Source organism: Schistocerca gregaria, chromosome 8 (genome assembly GCF_023897955.1).
Source record: "Schistocerca gregaria isolate iqSchGreg1 chromosome 8, iqSchGreg1.2, whole genome shotgun sequence".
Taxonomy (NCBI): domain Eukaryota; kingdom Metazoa; phylum Arthropoda; class Insecta; order Orthoptera; family Acrididae; genus Schistocerca; species Schistocerca gregaria.
The window spans coordinates 116,126,200-116,145,955 of record NC_064927.1 but is presented as its reverse complement, the minus strand read 5'-3'; the positions used below and the strand labels follow the sequence as shown (position 1 = coordinate 116,145,955).

Here is a 19,756-nt window from a genome sequence, read left to right as displayed (position 1 = left end):
AAACAACCACTGACGAACATCTGGTATGTAAGAGAATGCAACAGGTGTGCTATTACATTCACAATTTCTTTAATCGCAAAACTGGAGAAACCACAAATATGTTCCAACTTTGAGTAACTTAATATTGCTACTTTACAGACAGGAACTTAATCTTCAATATTTTGTGAGGAGGAGTTTTCATGATTTACATTAGGGATGTTGACATATTTACAGCTATTAAAATGTCCAGTTGCAGTAGTGTTATTTACATTGCCTGGATGAATGAAGAATCAGTTGACACTTGAATCACAGCAGTTGTTTTTGATAATATCTTTACCTCTCCTCAGATGAGTTTTGACAATAGTCCAAGCTGCTTTACATTTATTTTATGACTTATTAATATAATCATCATTCACCTTGCACTTGATTTATATATTTTCTACGTTGTATTAGTTCTTGAAGCTTATGTAGTTTGGTTTTTCTACTTCATTATTTTTTTATTTGTCATAGAAAATCATTAACAGAGATACAAGTCTTTGAAGATCAGGTGTGAGCCAATTATTCGCAGACCATGTCCCTGGAAATTCCCTATTTTTTTTCTCATTACCTTAGGGGAACAAGTTTTGAATGTATCTTGCAGCACACTGATGAATAATATAAATCTATTTTCAGTACCAGCATGATAATTTTCAAGCAGAATGCCATTCTAGTTTTTCGTTATTAGCTGTCGTCTGTTGTTATCAATGTTTTCTCATTCATACTTAATTTCATTGGAGTCAGATGTAGGCGTTTTAGTTTTTAATTTGAGGCTACAATCTTTTACCCGTCACTTTCAACCAAATTATCACCTTTCAAACTAACGTAGCCCTCGGTGTAAGCGGCGATACCCCCATGCTCCCCTTTCAAGACCAATCTGTCACCACCGGCAAGTCACCGATTTGAGTCGAACGCCAGTTGTACCGTTCTCATTTCCCAAAGATCAGCTTCGCAGAGGATGTAACTTTTGTTTTCCATATATTCGTGAACGAAACTCTTTGTATACCGTAGGGCGCAAATGTTAATCGTTGGCGGCGCGAACTGCGAAACTTGGATCAGAATCAGATGCTAGCGTCAGTAGTCAGAACAGGAATTGTTGTAAAAGAGTACGTGATCTACTTATGTGTGATAAGTTCCGCTGTAAGGCGAACTGATTTGCGTTTAGGGATGTTGTGATATTAACAATTGCCGATATAACCTACTAGATAAAAAATGCAGGTAGAAACAGAGAATAAAGCCATAGCGTTGTTGCCACAGATTAATGAAGAATTGTTACGTGAAGCTGAGGATATATTCAGAAAGCACGGTGACTGTAAGTCATTGATCAGCATTACATGTACATGTTTACAGCATAATGCTCGTAACGAATGCTAATTGGTACTTGTATGGTCACACACTAACCAGTTACTCGTATTACGGTATTTAATAATGCATCAGCCCCAGAAATCATGTACCTGTACAGATTGCTGCAACTGACACGTAGGCACACAAACAGTATAAGCAATATGTATATAAACGATTTGCATGTGTTTTGGACAGAAACGGAGTACCGCCATTATGATCCACGAGACAGAACTGACAGTACGAAAACCCTTTTTAGAAATCAGCAGTTATGTTTGTTTAAAATTTGTTTGCTGGCGAGTAAAACTGAAGTCGAAATAGAGCCAGATGTAGCGCAGTTGTACGTTACAAGGTGCACAGATATAATTTTGTGAATGTCCACGTTGAACCTGCTGAGACGGTGGGGCAATTTTATGAACATTAACCATATACGATGGCAGTTAAAACAAGTAGAAAGATTTAAAAGTTCAGCAAACTATATAAAGACAATAGTGTCAAAGTTTGAGGAGTTACTTGAGGACCAGGACTTTTTTTAGAATAACTGTTATCAAGTTCTCCTCTCTGTAAACTGTCTCAACTTGTTTTGGAGATTTCATAAAAGTGCATGTGGAAGATAGAATGTGCCATACAGGACTGTGCACTCGTAATTTATCAAGAGAGAAAATGAAATCAGGGCAAACACCCCAAAAATTTGCCAAAAATTATTCTTCATTAAGATAATCACCCTGTTAAGAATAATTAATACAGTACGCCAGCTCAGAGCTGAATTACAGTCTTTGAACAGCACTGCAGCATCTGTTACAGAGCACTAGCATAGAGGCACTGAAATACAGCATATATAGTGGTATCGTCATGTGAATGAGCAAGTTGCTGTACATACAACTAATGTAACGTTAAAGTGTCCTCAACAGTTATTATTTATTGTAATGTGTTATTAGCAGAGTGTAACAGCTGGTATTGGCATTAGTAATATAAATGTATAACCCCAAAGTTCTGCTTTCTGAATTGGTTTATTACTAAAGTGCATTCAGTTGTGTAACAAAGTTATTTACATAAACAAAGGATCTTACATACCTTGTGCAGCAGATGGCAACCAACTTCACTGGTGCACCTAAAAAGCTACAAACGTGGCCAAAGATAATATTTGTACAATTGTTCCTAGTACATGTTATAGAATGTGATGTTTGTACAAATGTGTATCAATGGACATTGGTGAACTACCACAGACTCCAGATCAGTAACAGACTGATTCCATAGCCACAGGTGTATAATAATTTTAAAATGTCCCATATTAAAGGTTCCTCTTTCAATATATAACATTTAAAAGGAAATTGATTACATTACTAAGTCTGAATATAATTTTCTTTTGGCAATTGATGGAAACCTCTGTTATTAAACAAAAATCACATGCCACAGGTGTGACAAAATTCAGAAGTGCAATGTAGCACATTCACCATTACAGGGAAAAATCTGTGAATTGAATGATTGTATGTAAACAAATTAATAACTGTATAATACTAAAAACTTACTGCATTAGCCATGAAAATATCAGAAAGAAAATTACATTATTTTCAAAGTAATAATGTAATTTTTGTTGTCATGAGTGTGACATAATTATGTCACGGGTGTGACATGTACAAATTTCTCTCAATATTTCAGAGAATAAAAGGATGTTAATGGATTCATTACATTTTTTGCAGTACAAAAAAATAACGTGGTGTTGGTGTTAAATTAATTTAAAAAAATGCATTTCTTTAATAGAGATTAACAGACAGCTCATATTCAACTGAAACACTCTGTTAGCTCAATATAATTTACAATATAGAGAATGAAGCATTGTCATGTTCAAAAGAAATAAAAGAATGCTCAACTAGCTAACTAAAGAAATATACACAGAAACACATGCTTAAATAGCTTCATGAAAGCAATAAAAAAAACTCAATTTCCTTTCATTTGAATTGCTGGATGACTCAAAATTTTAACAACATTCTTTTGTAAACAAACAATTGAAATCTCATTTTCATTAGCACAAAAGAGTTTGTTTTCTTACTCATATGGTTTTAAAAGCACGTCCTTGATTTCATCGGCCACACACACTGATTGGCAAACACCAACAAAATTCTATACATTTCCCCTCTCACTCTGTAGCTTGATGATCAAAAAGGTTCCAGCTTTAATTTCCTTAGTTGGATTTATGGTTACCTTACTTCATTTTCTGATGTTGCTTGGTTATCTTGAACATTAGACACTTCATAATATGAATAAAACTCAGAAAATTTCAGTTGCTTCTTGGATTTAGGGATCTCTCGAAAGATTTCATATCTTGTCATTTCACTGTCAGATGTTTCTGTAGCTAAAATATGGTGACTGTCATAGTTGCGAAAATAATGGTTAGAAAGCACTTTAAATGAAATCTTCCCGAAGCCCTGACTGCCGCTCCTTTTTCTTGCCTACATCACTGCTTGAAACGAAGAGAACATGAACTTCATTCAATTTACCACTCGCATAATCTGAAAATTCCTTTGCATTATTCGCCACCACTGTCCGATTTCTGATTCCTTTCTAAACAGTTGTCTTCACTGTTCCCCCTATCCCATCAGCAGCCCCTTTGCCGTGCGAAGCGGTAAAGAAGTTCCACTCAATTTCAACTCCCAAACAGCATTTGGTACAGCAGAGGCAGGACAATGTAAATTTATTTTTAAACTGTGCAGTGCAGTTGTCCGAAAACACATGAACTTTTTGTAAATTTTGATTCTGCTGTTTTAGATGTGGTATAATTTTTTCAAGAAAGCACCAAACTTCAAATGTCTTTAGACTATCGCATGCACAGCACGTAAATAATGTTACTTGTTTATGGCTCCAGTGTGCAGACTGAATTTCATCTTGTGACATTAAAGAAAAGTTCTCGGCGAAGTCAACTTGCATGGCAACATCATTCTTTGCAAGGTCTTTCTTACAAGATTCAAAATATTTGGCTTGTTTTTCTCTTATCCAGAAGTGCTTTTTAAATGTTGACATCTGGTCCTCTTCAGTGGCTGCTTTCAGTGTTGATGTATTTTCCACCAACTTTGGCACATCATCATAGTCCTTCCACTGCTTCCAGGACAGAATTTTATATTAATTTTCATCATTGAACCGTGATGACAGGTCATGTTTGCACTTTCTGCATTTTTGTGTCATACAATCCTCATTTTCTACATCACAAGTAATTTTCTGAAGCAACTCTTTAGTAGAAATAGGAAAATCTGGAACCACATGTGAAATGCTCTCATTTAGAAATTTAAAATTTGTATGGTATTTGCATACACACACACACACATTGAGGTGTTTCTGAAACTGGTAGTACATGACTTGACCTTTGTTAATAAAATGTTGACTTTCCTAATGAAGTATCATGGTTTGAATTCTTAAATTCCTCATAGGCCTCACAGTCATAATCATATACCGCTTCTGGACATGTTCTTGTTTTCCACTTCTACGGTCTTTAACATATTTTACATCATGAATACCATGAGTATCAACTAACATCATCTTAGCAAAAATACTCAACTACTTTTCTCTTTTCAGTTGGCAAACTTCTTGACCCTTTTGAGGATATCTTAACATTTCTTTTAGTGTCAGCGAGATCAAGCCCCTTAATCAGTTTTCTGACAACAGCAGTCGTTTCCTTGGTCTGTTTGGAAGTGATTTTTTTGCCTTATGTACAGCTTTGCCTAATGCCTGGAACATTTGTAAGATCCTAATTCACTGGTATGGATTGTTTCTGCCATATTTTTTACGTTTCCTTTCTCTACACATCATTTGTCTAGTTTTATCATTCTCTCTCTTTTTTAGTAGACTGCGTTGGTTCATCAGCAGTTGCTCTCTGTTCTTCATTCTTTTCATTTTGTCCCTTTCTCTCTCCTTTAAGTGTTCATGTTCCAGTGGATCTTCCTTCATTTTATCCCGCAGCTTTCTCATTCTTTCTGTTGATGAAGTCATCATCTGGAAATGCAAGATACATTATTTACATTTATTTGTAATGTCAGTAGACCTGTATTTATTTGAAATCTCACCAGTATAAGATTTCACATGGACAGAAACAGCTCGTTTTAAAATTTATATACTGGTATTTCATTATGCTGGAATGCCGTGAAAAATGTTTGCATATTGTCACACCTGTGACAACATTTTTGGATAAAATAAAGTTATTTCCAAAACTTAATAGGTTTAGAAGTTAATATATTTTCGTAACCTCACTCTCCTAGTATATGAAATATTTTGAAGTATTTGTTCAAACAAGAAGAAAACTGTATATCCTTTTTTGTCACGGGTGTGACAGTAATCCCTGTCACTTTCAAAAAGAGAAAAAAATTAAAAAAAAGCTTACCAGAAAAAAAAAGTCAGTGCAGGATATAAAGGAAACCTTTTGTTAAACAGTAAGGTGCTTATTGTTGCATCACCGTTTCACAGACAACGTATCAGTTCAATCAATATAATGAAGTTTTTTTGGTGTTTATGGAGTATAGTCAACTACAATCTTTGGGATGACAATTCATAACTAAATATCTTGAATACAATAAAAATGAGTTTCAAATCATTAAATGTGATATTTTGTCAGTGTATTACCATGCCTAAATCTTTACTGCACTGATTTTCAAAAAATGAGCACTTGACTCATTTCATGCGGAATGAGCCAACATCCCAATAAACTTTGTTACATAAATGTGACTGGGTGTTACAAGAGGGTTAAAATGTGGGGGATTGTGGATTTACATCAGAAGGGACACACATTGTATAGCTGGAGATCTGATCACAACGGGTTTAGATAAATATTTTGAATTGGCAGCCACTGAACTAGCAAAGTTAGACATCAATAAAAAGTTAATAGTTCTGTGTGTGTACTTTTAATGTAGTAGTAAAGTAGGCATTTTCCTCAAGAAATTGTAGTCTCAGTCCAAAAACTATCGTATAACATGTGGAACATGAATACAAACACAGGTACTGAGAAGGAAATCTATACTGCTGTATGAAGGCAAGTTGTATTTTAACATTGTTACCAAAAATCTGAAAGTTCTTGACACTTTTACGCAAATTCTTACACAATACTCTATTAAACATTGTAAATATCTCAAAGCTCTTGACAGATTTTTCAGTTTGTACAGTTTACTCTAATAAACTTTCAGACAGGCATTAACCACAGATTTTTTAATATATGTCGTATATAAATATACATGTAATACATAAAGGTGAAACATTGTCAGTAAAAAACACAGAAAACTTCTTGACTGGATTATTTCTCATTTTTATATGATACCCAAACTTTTGGATGGTCATAAGCTACATAAATATACAGGGTATACATAAAGTCTGGGAACACTTTGAATTATTTATTGCACAAGAACTAAACTTTGTACAGATGTCATACTTATTGCATTTTGAAGAGAAACTCTAAAAGATTTTATTTATTTATTTATTTTTTTACAAACATTCGACATGTGAACCATGAGTGACCCAGCAGACGTCAATATGCTAATCGAATTCTTGCCATACCCGTCCCAGCATGGCATCGCCAACTGTGGCAGTCACTTCCGTATTCTCTCCTGGAGCCCTGCTACATCATGTGGTAGGGGCGGTACATACACCAGATCTTTAATGTGTCCCCACAGAAAAGAGTCACACAGTGTGAGATCTGGGAGGCCATTTCATGAAACAGCTGTCTCCTTCTGTAGCATGGCCGATCCATCGATGCTGCTGCTCCATGTTCAGGTACCCACAGACTTCGCAATGAAAATGGGGTGGAGCCCCATCCTGCTGAAAGATGAATGGAGAGTCCATGTGCATTTGAGGCATCAGCCATTGCCGCAACATGTCAAAGTAGGAATATCCAGTGATAGTGTACCCGACATGGAAAATGGCCCTTACAGTTTTCAACATGACGAGGCACAAAACACATTTACCTTTGGGGTATCGCACTCAAATTCAATGCAGCGGTGTGGATGCTTTGTACCCCAGATTCGACAATTATGCCTGTTCACTTTCCCATTAGTGTGAAAAGTGGCTTTGTCACTAAAAATTAAGCCATCAAGACAGCCATCCACATACTTATCCAATTGTTGCAACTGCGAACAAAACTCAAAACACTTGTCTTTGTCATCATCATTTAGCTTCTGTCACAGGACTTTCCACACAGTCATTGGAGCTATTTCGAGTTCACGGGATGCACGACATACTGATTTCTTTGGACTCCTTGCGAATGTGTCTCATACGCACTCCACATTCACTTCACTCACACTGGGACATCTACTTCTCTTTGCCAGGCACAAGCAACCTGTCGTAATGAATTTGTTGTGCCAATGGTAAATGCCATACTTGGTTCTAAACATCTACATCCATACTCCGCAAGCCACCTGACGGTGTGTGGCGGAGGGTACCCTGAGTACCTCTATCGGTTCTCCCTTCTATTCCAGTCTCGTATTGTTCGTGGAAAGAAGTATTGTCACTATGCTTCTGTCTGGGCTCTAATCTCTCTGATTTTTTCCTCATGGTCTCTTCGCGAGATATATGTAGGAGGGAGCAATATACTGCTTGACTCTTCGGTGAAGGTATGTTCTCGAAACTTTAACAAAAGCCCGTACCGGGCTACTGAGCGTCTCTCCTGCAGAGTCTTCCACTGGAGTTTATCTATCATCTCCGTAACGCTTTTGCGATTACTAAATGATCCTGTAACGAAGCGCACTGCTCTGCGTTGGATCTTCTCTATCTCTTCTATCAACCCTATCTGGTGCGGATCCCACACTGCTGAGCAGTATTCAAGCAGTGGGCGAACAAGCATACTGTAACCTACTTCCTTTGTTGTCGGATTGCATTTCCTTAGTATTCTTCCAATGAATCTCAGTCTGGCATCTGCTTTACCGACGATCAACTTCATATGATCATTCCATTTTAAATCACTCCTAATGCGTACTCCCAGATAATTTATGGAATTAACTGCTTCCAGTTGCTGACCTGCTATTTTGTAGCTAAATGATAAGGGACCTATCTTTCTATGTATTCGCATCATATTACACTTGTCTACATTGAGATTCAATTGCCATTCCGTGCACCATGCGTCAATTCGCTGCAGATCCTCCTGCATTTCAGTACAATTTTCCATTGTTGCAACCTCTCGATACACCACAGCATCATCTGCAAAAACCCTCAGTGAACTTCCGATGTCATCCACCAGGTCATTTATGTATATTGTGAATAGCAATGGTTCTATGACACTCCCCTGCGGCACACCTGAAATCACTCTTACTTCGGAAGACTTCTCTCCATTGAGAATGACATGCTGCGTTCTGTTATCTAGGAACTCCTCAATCCAATCACACAATTGATCTTATAGTCCGTATGCTCTTACTTTGTTCATTAAACGACTGTGGGGAACTGTATCGAACGCCTTGCGGAAGTCAAGAAACACGGCATCTACCTGATAAACCCGTGTCTAAGGCCCTCTGAGTCTCGTGGACGAATAGAGCGAGCTGGGTTTCACACGACCGTCTTTTTCAAAACCCATGCTGATTCCTACAGAGTAGATTTCTAGTCTCCAGAAAAGACATTATACTCGAACATAATACGTGTTCCAAAATTCTACAACTGATCGACGTTAGAGATATAAGTCTGTAGTTCTGCACATCTGTTCGATGTCTCTTTTCCAATCCTTTGGAACTCTTCGCTCTTCTAGAGAGCTACGGTACACCGCTGCAAGAAGGGGGGCAAGTTCCTTCACGTACTCTGTGTAAAATCGAACTGGTATCCCATCAGGACCAGTGGCCTTTCCTCTTTTGAGTGATTTTAATTGTTTCTCTATCCCTCTGTCGTCTATTTCGATATGTACCATTTTGTCAACTGTGCGACGATCTAGAGAAGGAAGCACAGTGCAGTCTTCCTCTGTGAAACAGCTTTGGAAGAAGACATTTAGTATTTCGGCCTTTAGTCTGTCATCCTCTGTTTCAGTACCATTTTGGTCACAGAGTGTCTGGACATTTTGTTTTGATCCACCTATTGCTTTGACATAGGACCAAAATTTCTTAGGATTTTCTGCCAAGTCAGTACATGGAACATTACTTTTGAATTCATTGAAAGCCTCTTGCATAGCCCTCCTCACACTACATTTCGCTTCGCGTAATTTTTGTTTGTCTGCAAGGCTTTGGGTACGTTTATGTTTGCTGTGAAGTTCCCTTTGCTTCTGCAGCAGTTTTCTATCTCGGTTGTTGTACCACGGTGGCTCTTTCCCATCTCTTACGATCTTGCTTGGCACATACTCATCTAACGCATATTGTACGATGGTTTTGAACTTTGACCACTGATCCTCAACACTATCTGTACTTGAGACAAAACTTTTGTGTTGAGCCGTCAGGTACTCTGTAATCTACTTTTTGTCACTTTTGCTAAACAGAAAAATCTTCCTACCTTTTTTAATATTTCTATTTACGGCTGAAATCATCGATGCAGTAACCGCTTTATGATCGCTGATTCCCTGTTCTGCATTAACTGATTCAAATAGTTCGGGTCTGTTTGTCACCAGAAGGTCTAATATGTTATCGCCACGAGTCGGTTCTCTGTTTAACTGCTCAAGGTAGTTTTCAGATAAAGCACTTAAAAATATTTCACTGGATTCTTTGTCCCTGCCACCCGTGATGAACGTTTGAGTCTCCCAGTCTATATCCGGCAAATTAAAATCTCCACCCAGAACTATAACATGGTGGGGAAATCTACTCGAAATATTTTCCAAATTATTCTTCAGGTGCTGAGCCACAACAGCTGCTGAGCCCGGGGGCCTATAGAGACATCCAATTACCGTGTCTGAGCCTGCTTTAACCGTGACCTTCACCCAAATCATTTCACAATTCGAATCTCCGTCAATTTCCTTCGATACTATTGCACTTCTTATCGCTATAAACACGCCTCTTCCTTCACTGTCCAGCCTGTCTCTGCAGTATACATTCCAATCAGAGTTTAGGATTTCATTACTGTTTACATGTGGTTTCAGCCAACTTTCTGTCCCTAGTACTATATGGGCATTGTGACCGTTTATTAATGAGAGCAGTTCTGGGACCTTTCTATAGACGCTCCTGCAGTTTACTATTAGCACATTAATATTGTTATTCCCTGTTGCATTTTGCCTTGCCGCGTCTCAGGAGGTGTCTTGTCGGGCCTAGGGAGGGAATTCTCTAACCTAAAAAAAAACCCATGTGCACTCCACACGTACTCCGCTACCCTCGTAGCCACTTCTGGCCTGTAGTGCACGCCTGACCTATTCTGGGGGACCCTACATTTCTCCATCCGATAGCGGAGGTCGAGAAATTTGCACCCCAGCTCTCAGCAGAATCGTCTGAGCCTCTGGTTTAAGCCTTCCACTCGGCTCCAAACCAGAGGACCGCGATCGGTTCTGGGAACGATACTACAAATAGTTAGCTCTGATTCCACCCCGCGAGCGAGGCTTTCCACCTTCACCAACTCCGCCGACCGCCTGTACGAACTGAGGATGACCTCTGAACCCAGACGGCAGAAGTCATTGGTGCCGACATGAGCAACAATTTGCAGTCGGGTGCACCCAGTGCTCTCTATCGCCGCCAGTAGGGCCTCCTCCACATCTTGGATGAGACCCCCCGGCAAGCAGACACGCTCAGCTGTCCGCAAAGAGTGGCCAGCTCCTCCTTCGTCCGTACACAGCAGTCACACATCGTATCCATTCTAAGGAATCAATTTACTGAAGAGACTTAATCAACTTTTAACTAGACTGCTAATTCACTAAAGGCAGCTGATTATTGACTAAACTGTGATTTCTAACCACTTCTTGTAGAAAACAATGAAAATAGCACTACCTGTCTCTGGATTGTATTGAAAACAAACACTAACACTACTGACACTATGGTTGGCTAAAGGGACTTTTCTGACTGTATTCAAAACTAACACGAAATCTATGGAACACTATTAGTAGCACTCGACAATTAAAGCTTCCTAAAGCAAAAACACACCGAAGAAGAAGTGACAAGTAAGAAAAATACAGTTAATACTTAAATTAAGGTAGCTCGCTGCATAGCAGACATGAAGCAGACGGCAGTTAGGGCGACACTGACACTACTGGCACTATGGCTGACTAAAGGGACTCATCCGTTGAACAGCCTTAGCACACTTGTTTTTGTCGAACTCCAACACACAGAAAGCTCGCCCCACACCATATTTGCGAGTAGCACTGACTATCGACAAATTGCCAAACTATGCTGTGGTGGTATACATGAAAAAAAAAAAAACTTTCATGGTGTCTCTTCAAAATGACATATGTATATCTGTATAATGTTTGTTTCTTGTGCAATAAATAATTGAAACTGTTCCCGTACTTTATGTGCACCCTGTATATCTAATACATAAAGGGGAAACATTGTCAGGAAATAATGTTGGAAACTTCTTGATCAATTTATTTCAAAATTTGCACAAGGCTGTAATAAACATTTGGACAGACATTGGCTGTATATTTTTAAATGTATTCAATATGTAAATACATCTTTAGTATATAAAGGGGAAATATTAGCAAAACTTGGAAAGTCATTGACTGTTTTACTTCGTATTATTCCACAAAACTCTAATAAACATTCATACGGGCATAAACTGTGTGTGTTTTTAAACAACAATGTACAGATTTTGTGCTCAAATCAGTTGCAAGAAAGAAATTGCTGTGCTGTGGAAATGTAAAATTTAATTTTCTTCCCAGTAGTCAGTTTGAACTAAGATATTAGGGCATTTAAACCTTTGGATATATTGTTTCCTTTATATCTATTCTCCCTCCTTATATATAATCTTAAACAGAAATTTTATATACAACAGTGTGCTGTTTTGTTTTCTATGTCACAGTCACTTTTAATACAAAAGAAGAATTTCGTATCTATGGCAGACTGACTTATGATTAGAATACTACTATGGAATCCTAATCATCCGAAACTTTGCAGTCCTACATGTTCACATATTAAAACTGTGAGAAATACTGATATTGAAGCTAACATCCTCATAGGCCCGGCACCTGGAGAGATCTCTCCTGTGCTCCTTGTATTAATGACCCCATCAAGGTCAGAGAGAGGGGGAAGAGGAGATACAGAGTGTGTGGAAGGAAATTGATATTTTTAACACTTTTGGTCTAGCACTGATAGCAAACATCACTACTAAGGTTTCAAAAAGGTCATCAGTCTTAGACCTAGTTCTCTCAGGTATTATCGAGGAAAATTTTCAAGTGTTATAAAAAGATTATGACCCGTCTCATCAATATCATCAGGTAATAAAGTTAAAGACAGGTTTGGTAAAACCCATAAAATTGCAGGCCTACAAAATGATTTTCTCTTGATGTAAAATACATATCTTTTCTAGGGCATTATGCAAATTAAACATGAGAAGAAATGTTTAACAAAAACAATGTGGATGCTGTGTTATCTAAATTCAGAACATTATTTAAATTAATTTCTGAGGTTACATTTCCAAAAGTAGCCACTTCAGCAGCAGCAGAAACTAGATGGATAAATTCAGGTATTTGAAAGTCCTCGCAGACACTTAAATTTCTCATTTCTTTATAACAGCACTACATGATCCACAGCTCCTAGACCGCTGTCACAGGTATGAAGAGATGTGCAGTGGGGTAGCACTAGCTGTGAAAAACAAACAAAATATGTGCTGGAGGAAAGAAAAGCAAAGTAGTATGCATAGACTTGAAACTGGAAAAGATGGGCACAAGGATGACATTGTATAAATTAAAGCTGAAAGTAAAGTAATAGAAAATCCACAGGAATTGGCAAATTTTTTGAATGATTATTTTGTGGTGTTTTTGATAAACTGCAACAAAATCTCCCAAAAACATTTGTAGGGCCCACAACGAATTGAACAACAAGCACAATGATGATGAGTTCCTCAACAAAACTTGAAGTCAGGAAAAAGTGCAGAAATTTAAGAATAAGTAAGCAATCATAGATGTAATTCCAGTGTCAGTTCTGAAAGTGTGCATAGACAGTTCACAAACCCCATTAACAAACAAAATATATGAGTCTAGCTCAGGTGTATTTCCAGAGTACCTAAATCATGTACTAGTTGTGCCCTTACTACAGAAAGATAATGCCGATAGTGTAGTAAACTACAAGCCAGTTCCAGTATTGTCTATGTTCTAAAAAATAAATGAATTAATCATAAAAGATAAACTAATGAGTTATCTGAACAAAAACAACCTTCTTTACAAAGTAAAGTTTGTTTTCTGTAGTTGAAGTACAATATCGACCATTACAGAATTCACAAAAGTGGTACATAAAGCTCTCAACTATGACTTTGTTACAGACATATTATTTGATTTGTCATAAACTTTAACACTGTTGGCCATAAAATACTGCTAAACAAACTAGAAACATTAGGAGGAATAGCAAACAAGTGGCTCCAGTTCTTACCTGGTGAATGGGGGTGCAAAAGATTGAGTAGTTCACATAACTGCTGATGAATAAATTGTTAGTAAAATAATTGTCATGCAAGAAACATATGAACATAGTGCATTCAAGGTAATGTATTGGGTCATATTATGTTATTAATATAATTATATTAATGACTTTCCAGGCAGCATAAGGCAGGGAGAAAAAGTTCTCTTTGCTGATACCAACATCATAGTCACTGTAAAAACGCCAGAACTCTCAATGGAAAAGGCGAATAAAACCCTCAGGGATGTTTACAATTGTGCAGTATCTAGGCTAATAAATTTACATTGAGCATAAATTAAACTAAAAAATGCTTTTCAGCATAAAGAGGGAAAAGAACTCTGTCACATTAAGCTTGGATGGCAAGCCTCTAGACTGTATAACAAATGCATTTGAAGGTTTTAGGAATTAGCATTGATTGTCAATTAAAATGAAAGGAAGATACAAAGATACTGGCAAAAAGAATGTTGTCAGCACTATATGCTCTTAGAGTTCTATCATCAGTGAGTAACTCTTTCTGTGGACACTCACCTCTAAACTATTGGATTATTATTATTTTTTTATTATTAAAGGCATAAAACATGACACACTTGTCATACTGCAGAAAAGACTTAATAATAGTAACTAAAACTAGTGATAGGCTCATTATAAACAACTATCTAAAAAAGAACTAGGCATCCTTATTGTGCCAAGTGAGTACATCAACAAATATATTTTGCATATCAGGAAAAACATTTGTAAGAAATTCACCAATAGTTCCCATTTTTACTCATGGAACAACACCTGCGTTGGACTTGGATTAACTAAGAAAAAACAAACTAAAATCTCAAAGCAGCATTTTCTATCAAGGAATAACATTCTATAGAAAGTGTACATAGTAAAGATTACTTAGCCTACTCGGAGTAGTGGTTAATAATGACCACAACGTAAAGTTTGTTACAATAAAATTGTATGCCAGGGTCTATAGTGTATAATACTAATATCTTGTCATTTTCATGAGCTCAACATCTCACTAATTGTGGGTGGATGTTGACTCTGTTTTCTAGATGGACTGAAAGAAGGAAATAGAAATGTGGATGGAACATTGTAGCATATTCGTGATTCTGAAGTCATTTCTCTGGGCCGACTCATTAGAGTGGAAGGGATATAGCAGGGACATGTTTGTGGTCGTGGACTCCACACTGCGCAGTAATAGTGTAGAAAGATGCAAAAACAGCGAAACTATTTTTATATTGTGTATGAACATTATACTATAGGGGCAACCAAAAGAGGCAGTGCAGTTGTTAAAACGTGATCTGAACATTCTGAAGGATGGAGTTCACTCTTTTTAGCTATCTTGAAGTAGGTGTACCTGATTCATTTCAGATAACACTAGGATGGTTTCTTCAGAAAAGCCACAGTCTGTCACTTATTCTCATAAAAACGTACATATTGTGTGTGTCTGTATATTTGAGTGTTTTATATTCATTATGGTGACTAAATCCTGTGTAATGATAAGATAATCCCTGGATGACTAAATAAACAAACATTAAGCTCTGAAAAGAAGTATGCAGAAAAAATTTGGCTCAATTCTAGGAGTTGATTAGGTGCTGTGTAGATGTTTATCTAGGAGGACAGTTCATGGTGGGAGGGACTATCCATGGTGTATAGTCCAATGTAACACAAAACTTAGGGCTATAGAGAGAGAATATCCGTTCAGAATTTTATTGAAAGATCTTTTACAGATTTGGTTCTTCCTGGCAGGCCCAGTTTGTATGTCAGACTATGACTCAAACCTCGGATCTTTGCCTTTGTCTGCCTGTTGTCCCAGGCTTGACATAGTTTTAATCTCCCAGGAAGTTTCAAATCGGTGCACACTCCACTGCAAAGAGAAAGTTCATTCAGGAAGTCAGTCGTAAAACCCAAAGAAAGAATAATCAAATGTAACAGCTGAAATTCAAACCAAAGATGTCCAAACACAAGTACGAAACAGGTGCTGAAATTAAGGATACCAAAGAACTTGATCTTCATTGTTGTATGTTCCTTTACAAAGGAAGATCCAGGATTAATTTCCTGGCTTGTCTTACACCACTGCAGATGCGAGTTGTACAATATTAGTATCAATATCACTGACTAACAGCTGAAATCTTTAAAACTAAAGTAGGCCCAGATCCTGATGGGATCATTATTAGATTCTATACAGAATTAGCAGCTCTTTTAACCATAGTGTGCTGCATGATTTTCCATGAGCCATTCTGCATGCACCCATTGCACTGCCGAAACATTTTGTCCCATATGAGCAGCAATTTCCTCGATGAATGCATCATCACATTCTCTCATGCCAATAATGCACCCTCTTTCAAACTCACTGATTTGAGGGTACAGTATGCGTGTACATTTGCAAAGCATGATGCACATCTTCTTCGAGTCACACCAATCCATTACCTTCATTTTATAGTGACAATGAGAGGTGCAGACAAATATTACTGGTAGGTGGTGTTGCGCCACAATATTGACGTTGACCTTGAATGTGTGAGCTGACATGTTTCAGATGCTAATTGTTTCAACAGAACATACTAATACACATGTCCTTATGAATATGAACATCCTATTTCTAGTCATTCAAGGTGTTCTGTTTTTTTTTTTTTCTGAACATGTGTGTACTATCATATGGAATATCAAATGAAATTTGACTTGTTTGAGTATTTCCTGTTAAGGATGCAGTACTTTTTCTTTGATGGAGAGTTACTGATAGATGTAGAAACTACTACAGATATGCCATGGTGCAGTGTTCATTTATATTAATGACCTGATTTGTTTGAAACTCATAAATCATATACTGTGTAATCACAAAGATATGGGGTTGATGACAAAATGTTAAATGCTTTTTCACATGTTACTTTTACAGCAGAAGCATTAAGCAATTGCAGCAGTAACCTAAGATTTTTCATAAGCAGCTAAATAAACTAAAGCATACATGAAAATTCAGCACACATACTGTGCAAAATACAGTAGTGGCCAAGATATAGAAATCACAAGACTGTGTCTATTTCAGTATACAATCATCTTCCCTTTTTCAGTATACAAAATTATAGAAAATAAATGGTAATATCTTAATAGATCATGTTACATATGAATGCAAGCATAGAAAGTAATTATAAGCACTGTTGACAACTGTGTACATGATATTTTTAGGATTAAAAAAAAAATAAAGTTTCGATAATGCAAGTTTGCCTTCAGCTGCTCATTGACAGTCTAAAAAGTATGTTTCATTAATAAACCCTTAATTTTCTTTCTGAAGGTATTGCTTTTATTTCTAAATGATTGAGGTAGCTTGTTGAAAAGTAGGCTGCCCATTACCTGAATGTAACCATTTGTATGGATATCAAATAAAATGATCTTAAAGACTCGATTGTAGGTAAAGCAGGAGGCAAACTTTGGTTCATTGGTAGGATGCTGGGAAAATGCAAGTAGTTTACAAAAGCAAATTCTTAAACACTTATGCAACCAATCCCAGAATATTGCTCAAGTGTGTTGGCCAATACTGAACAGGAATAATGGGGTGTATTGAAGATAAAGAAGGGATTAAATTAACTTTAGAATAGTGGCCCCACTTCTCATCAAAGAGCTTATTTTCTATAAAAATTGAAGCAAAAATAAATTTGAAAAATAATTCTGGTGGAAAGAGTCTACGTAAGAGAAACAAAAAGCAAGAGAGACACACACACACACACACACACACACTTCTAAAAGGATTGCTAAGTCTCTAGCTTCTAGAATTATCAAAAATTCTTACACAGAAAGGGGAAAAGGTAAGATTATCTCCCTAGAGAGAAAAAGGTCATTCTACACGCTGAATCAAGGGACATAACATCCCCCCCCCCAGAGGCTCGCAGTTCTTTCACGAGTTGGTGCGTGTCACACATTGGGCCCCACGCTATTGTGACCAGTTCTTCCTTCCCTGGCTGCATTTCCTTCACTCTGCCCTCCTCCCCCTGTGGGTCTGGGGATTAGAATAGGCCCAAGGTATTCCTGCCTGTCATACAAGGCAACTAAAAGCAGTTTCACACATTTAGGCTTTAATGTGATGGTCCCCTGTAGGGTTCGACCCTCCATTCTTCAAAAATTTTCCTGAATAGCGAGTCAATTGAGGAAGGGCGCCTTACAAGGTCCATCGTGCATTGAGATCTTTAGCCCACTTTCCTCGTTGTCGCACTGCAGTCCTGCCCATTCTCCACCTCTTGAGCAAGGACACCTTCCTGGGTGCGGTTTCCACCATGCACTATGCAGTGTCAATTTCTGCATTGATAATGACCATGGACTTCTTTGCATCTGATACCCAGCACGGTAGCCAGTCTATTGTAGTGTGGCCGCCATGTACCCTGTTGGTTGTAGTCCCATGACCACATGGGGATCACTCTGCTGATGCCTGCTCTGTTAACTCCCCACATATGCTAAGGGGTACATTACCATCCCCCCTGGGGCATCTGGACTCTGAAGTGTGTGAAGGCACCATCATTTAAAAGTGAAAGATCGATCTGTGCCAATAAATGCTCAACTGTGGCACCTCGACCTGTTGCCACTGAACCACCCCACAGAGGGTTATGGGCGTTGAAGTCGCCCAGTAACAAGAAAGGTGGCGGCAGTTGGGCTATCAGCACACCAAGGACATGCTGTGTGACATCACCACCCGGTGGAAGGTAAAAACTGCAAACGGCAACAGCCTGTGGTGTCCACACCCGAACAGCGACAGCCTTTAAAGGTGTTTGGAGAGAGACGCACTTGCTGTGAAGAGAGTTAAGGACATAGATGCAGATGCCACCAGACACCCTTTCATAAGCTGCTTGGTTCTTATAATAACTCCGATAGCCACGGAGGGCGGGGGTTTGCATTGAGGGAAACCAAATTCCCTGAAGAGCAATGCAGAAGAAAGGCTGAAGGCTGATAAGTTGTCGGAGCGCAGCTAGATGGTGGAAGAAACCGCTGCAGTTCCACTGGAGGATGATATTGTCCATGGCTGAGAAAGGCGTGAAGGGACTTGGAAGGCAGATTACGCCACTGGGTCACCTGTTGCCTCCGATGGAGCACCTGTGCTAGTGCTATCCATGGTGTCTGAGGGACCGGCGAGGTCAAGGTCCTCAGCGGATGCCAGAATCTCCACCTCATCCTCAGCTGCAGAGCTTGTAGGAAGCGGTGGGACGGGTGACACCGCAATGTCGTTAGTCTTGGGGACTTTCTTCTTCTGCTTCTCTCGCTGTGCTTTCGGTGGTTCAGGCTTAGAGGGCTTCACTGGGTCAGTCTCAGTGACAGACGATGACCGTGAGGCCCTACGACCAGGGACTGGTAGTTGTTTCAGCCACTTGTGGGTGTCCGCTTTTCCGCTGGTCGGAACTTGCTAAGGGAGGTCCCCAAGGGACCCATTCCTGGCGAGAGTAGCCGGAGAAGTCTTACTCTTCTCTGGCTGGGAAGGGGGAACTGATGCCCCGATGTTTGGGGGGGATGTTGCTCCTGAAGGAGATGGAGCAGGAGCAACAGGGAGTGAAGTGCCCCCCTCAACCAAGGGGACCGGTGGATTCTGACCTATCTTAGAACCAATGATATGTGACGATGGGAGAACCGTTGTTGCAGCAGTGGTGTAGGTCGATGTCATTGCCACAGGATGGAGCCTCTCATACTTCCGTTTAGCCTCGGTGTAGGTCAGGCGGTCCAGGGTCTTATATTCCATTATCTTTCGTTCTTTCTGGAATATCCTACAGTCCGGCGAAGGGGGAATGGTGTTCTCCGCAGTTAACACAGATGGAAGGCGGAGCACATGGAGTGTGGGGATGCGAATGACGTCCACAATTCCGACACGTGACGCTGGAAGTACATCGGGATGACATATGCCCAAACTTCCAGCATTTAAAACACCGCATCGGAAGAGGGATATATGGCTTCACATCACAGCAGTAAACCATCAT

At 38.8% G+C, this 19,756-nt stretch overlaps 1 protein-coding gene across 1 annotated transcript in view; it reads left to right on the top strand.

Moving 5' to 3' along the window:
• Positions 1 to 1,008: 1,008 nt before the first annotated feature.
• Positions 1,009 to 19,756, top strand: part of LOC126285307 (zinc finger SWIM domain-containing protein 7-like) — a 35,025-nt gene continuing 16,277 nt past the window's right edge. Inside the window, exon 1 of the mRNA XM_049984603.1 lies at positions 1,009 to 1,327. Within this exon, the coding sequence (XP_049840560.1) occupies positions 1,228 to 1,327 (100 nt within the window). The 5' untranslated portion in view covers positions 1,009 to 1,227. The remainder of the gene's footprint in view (positions 1,328 to 19,756) is intronic.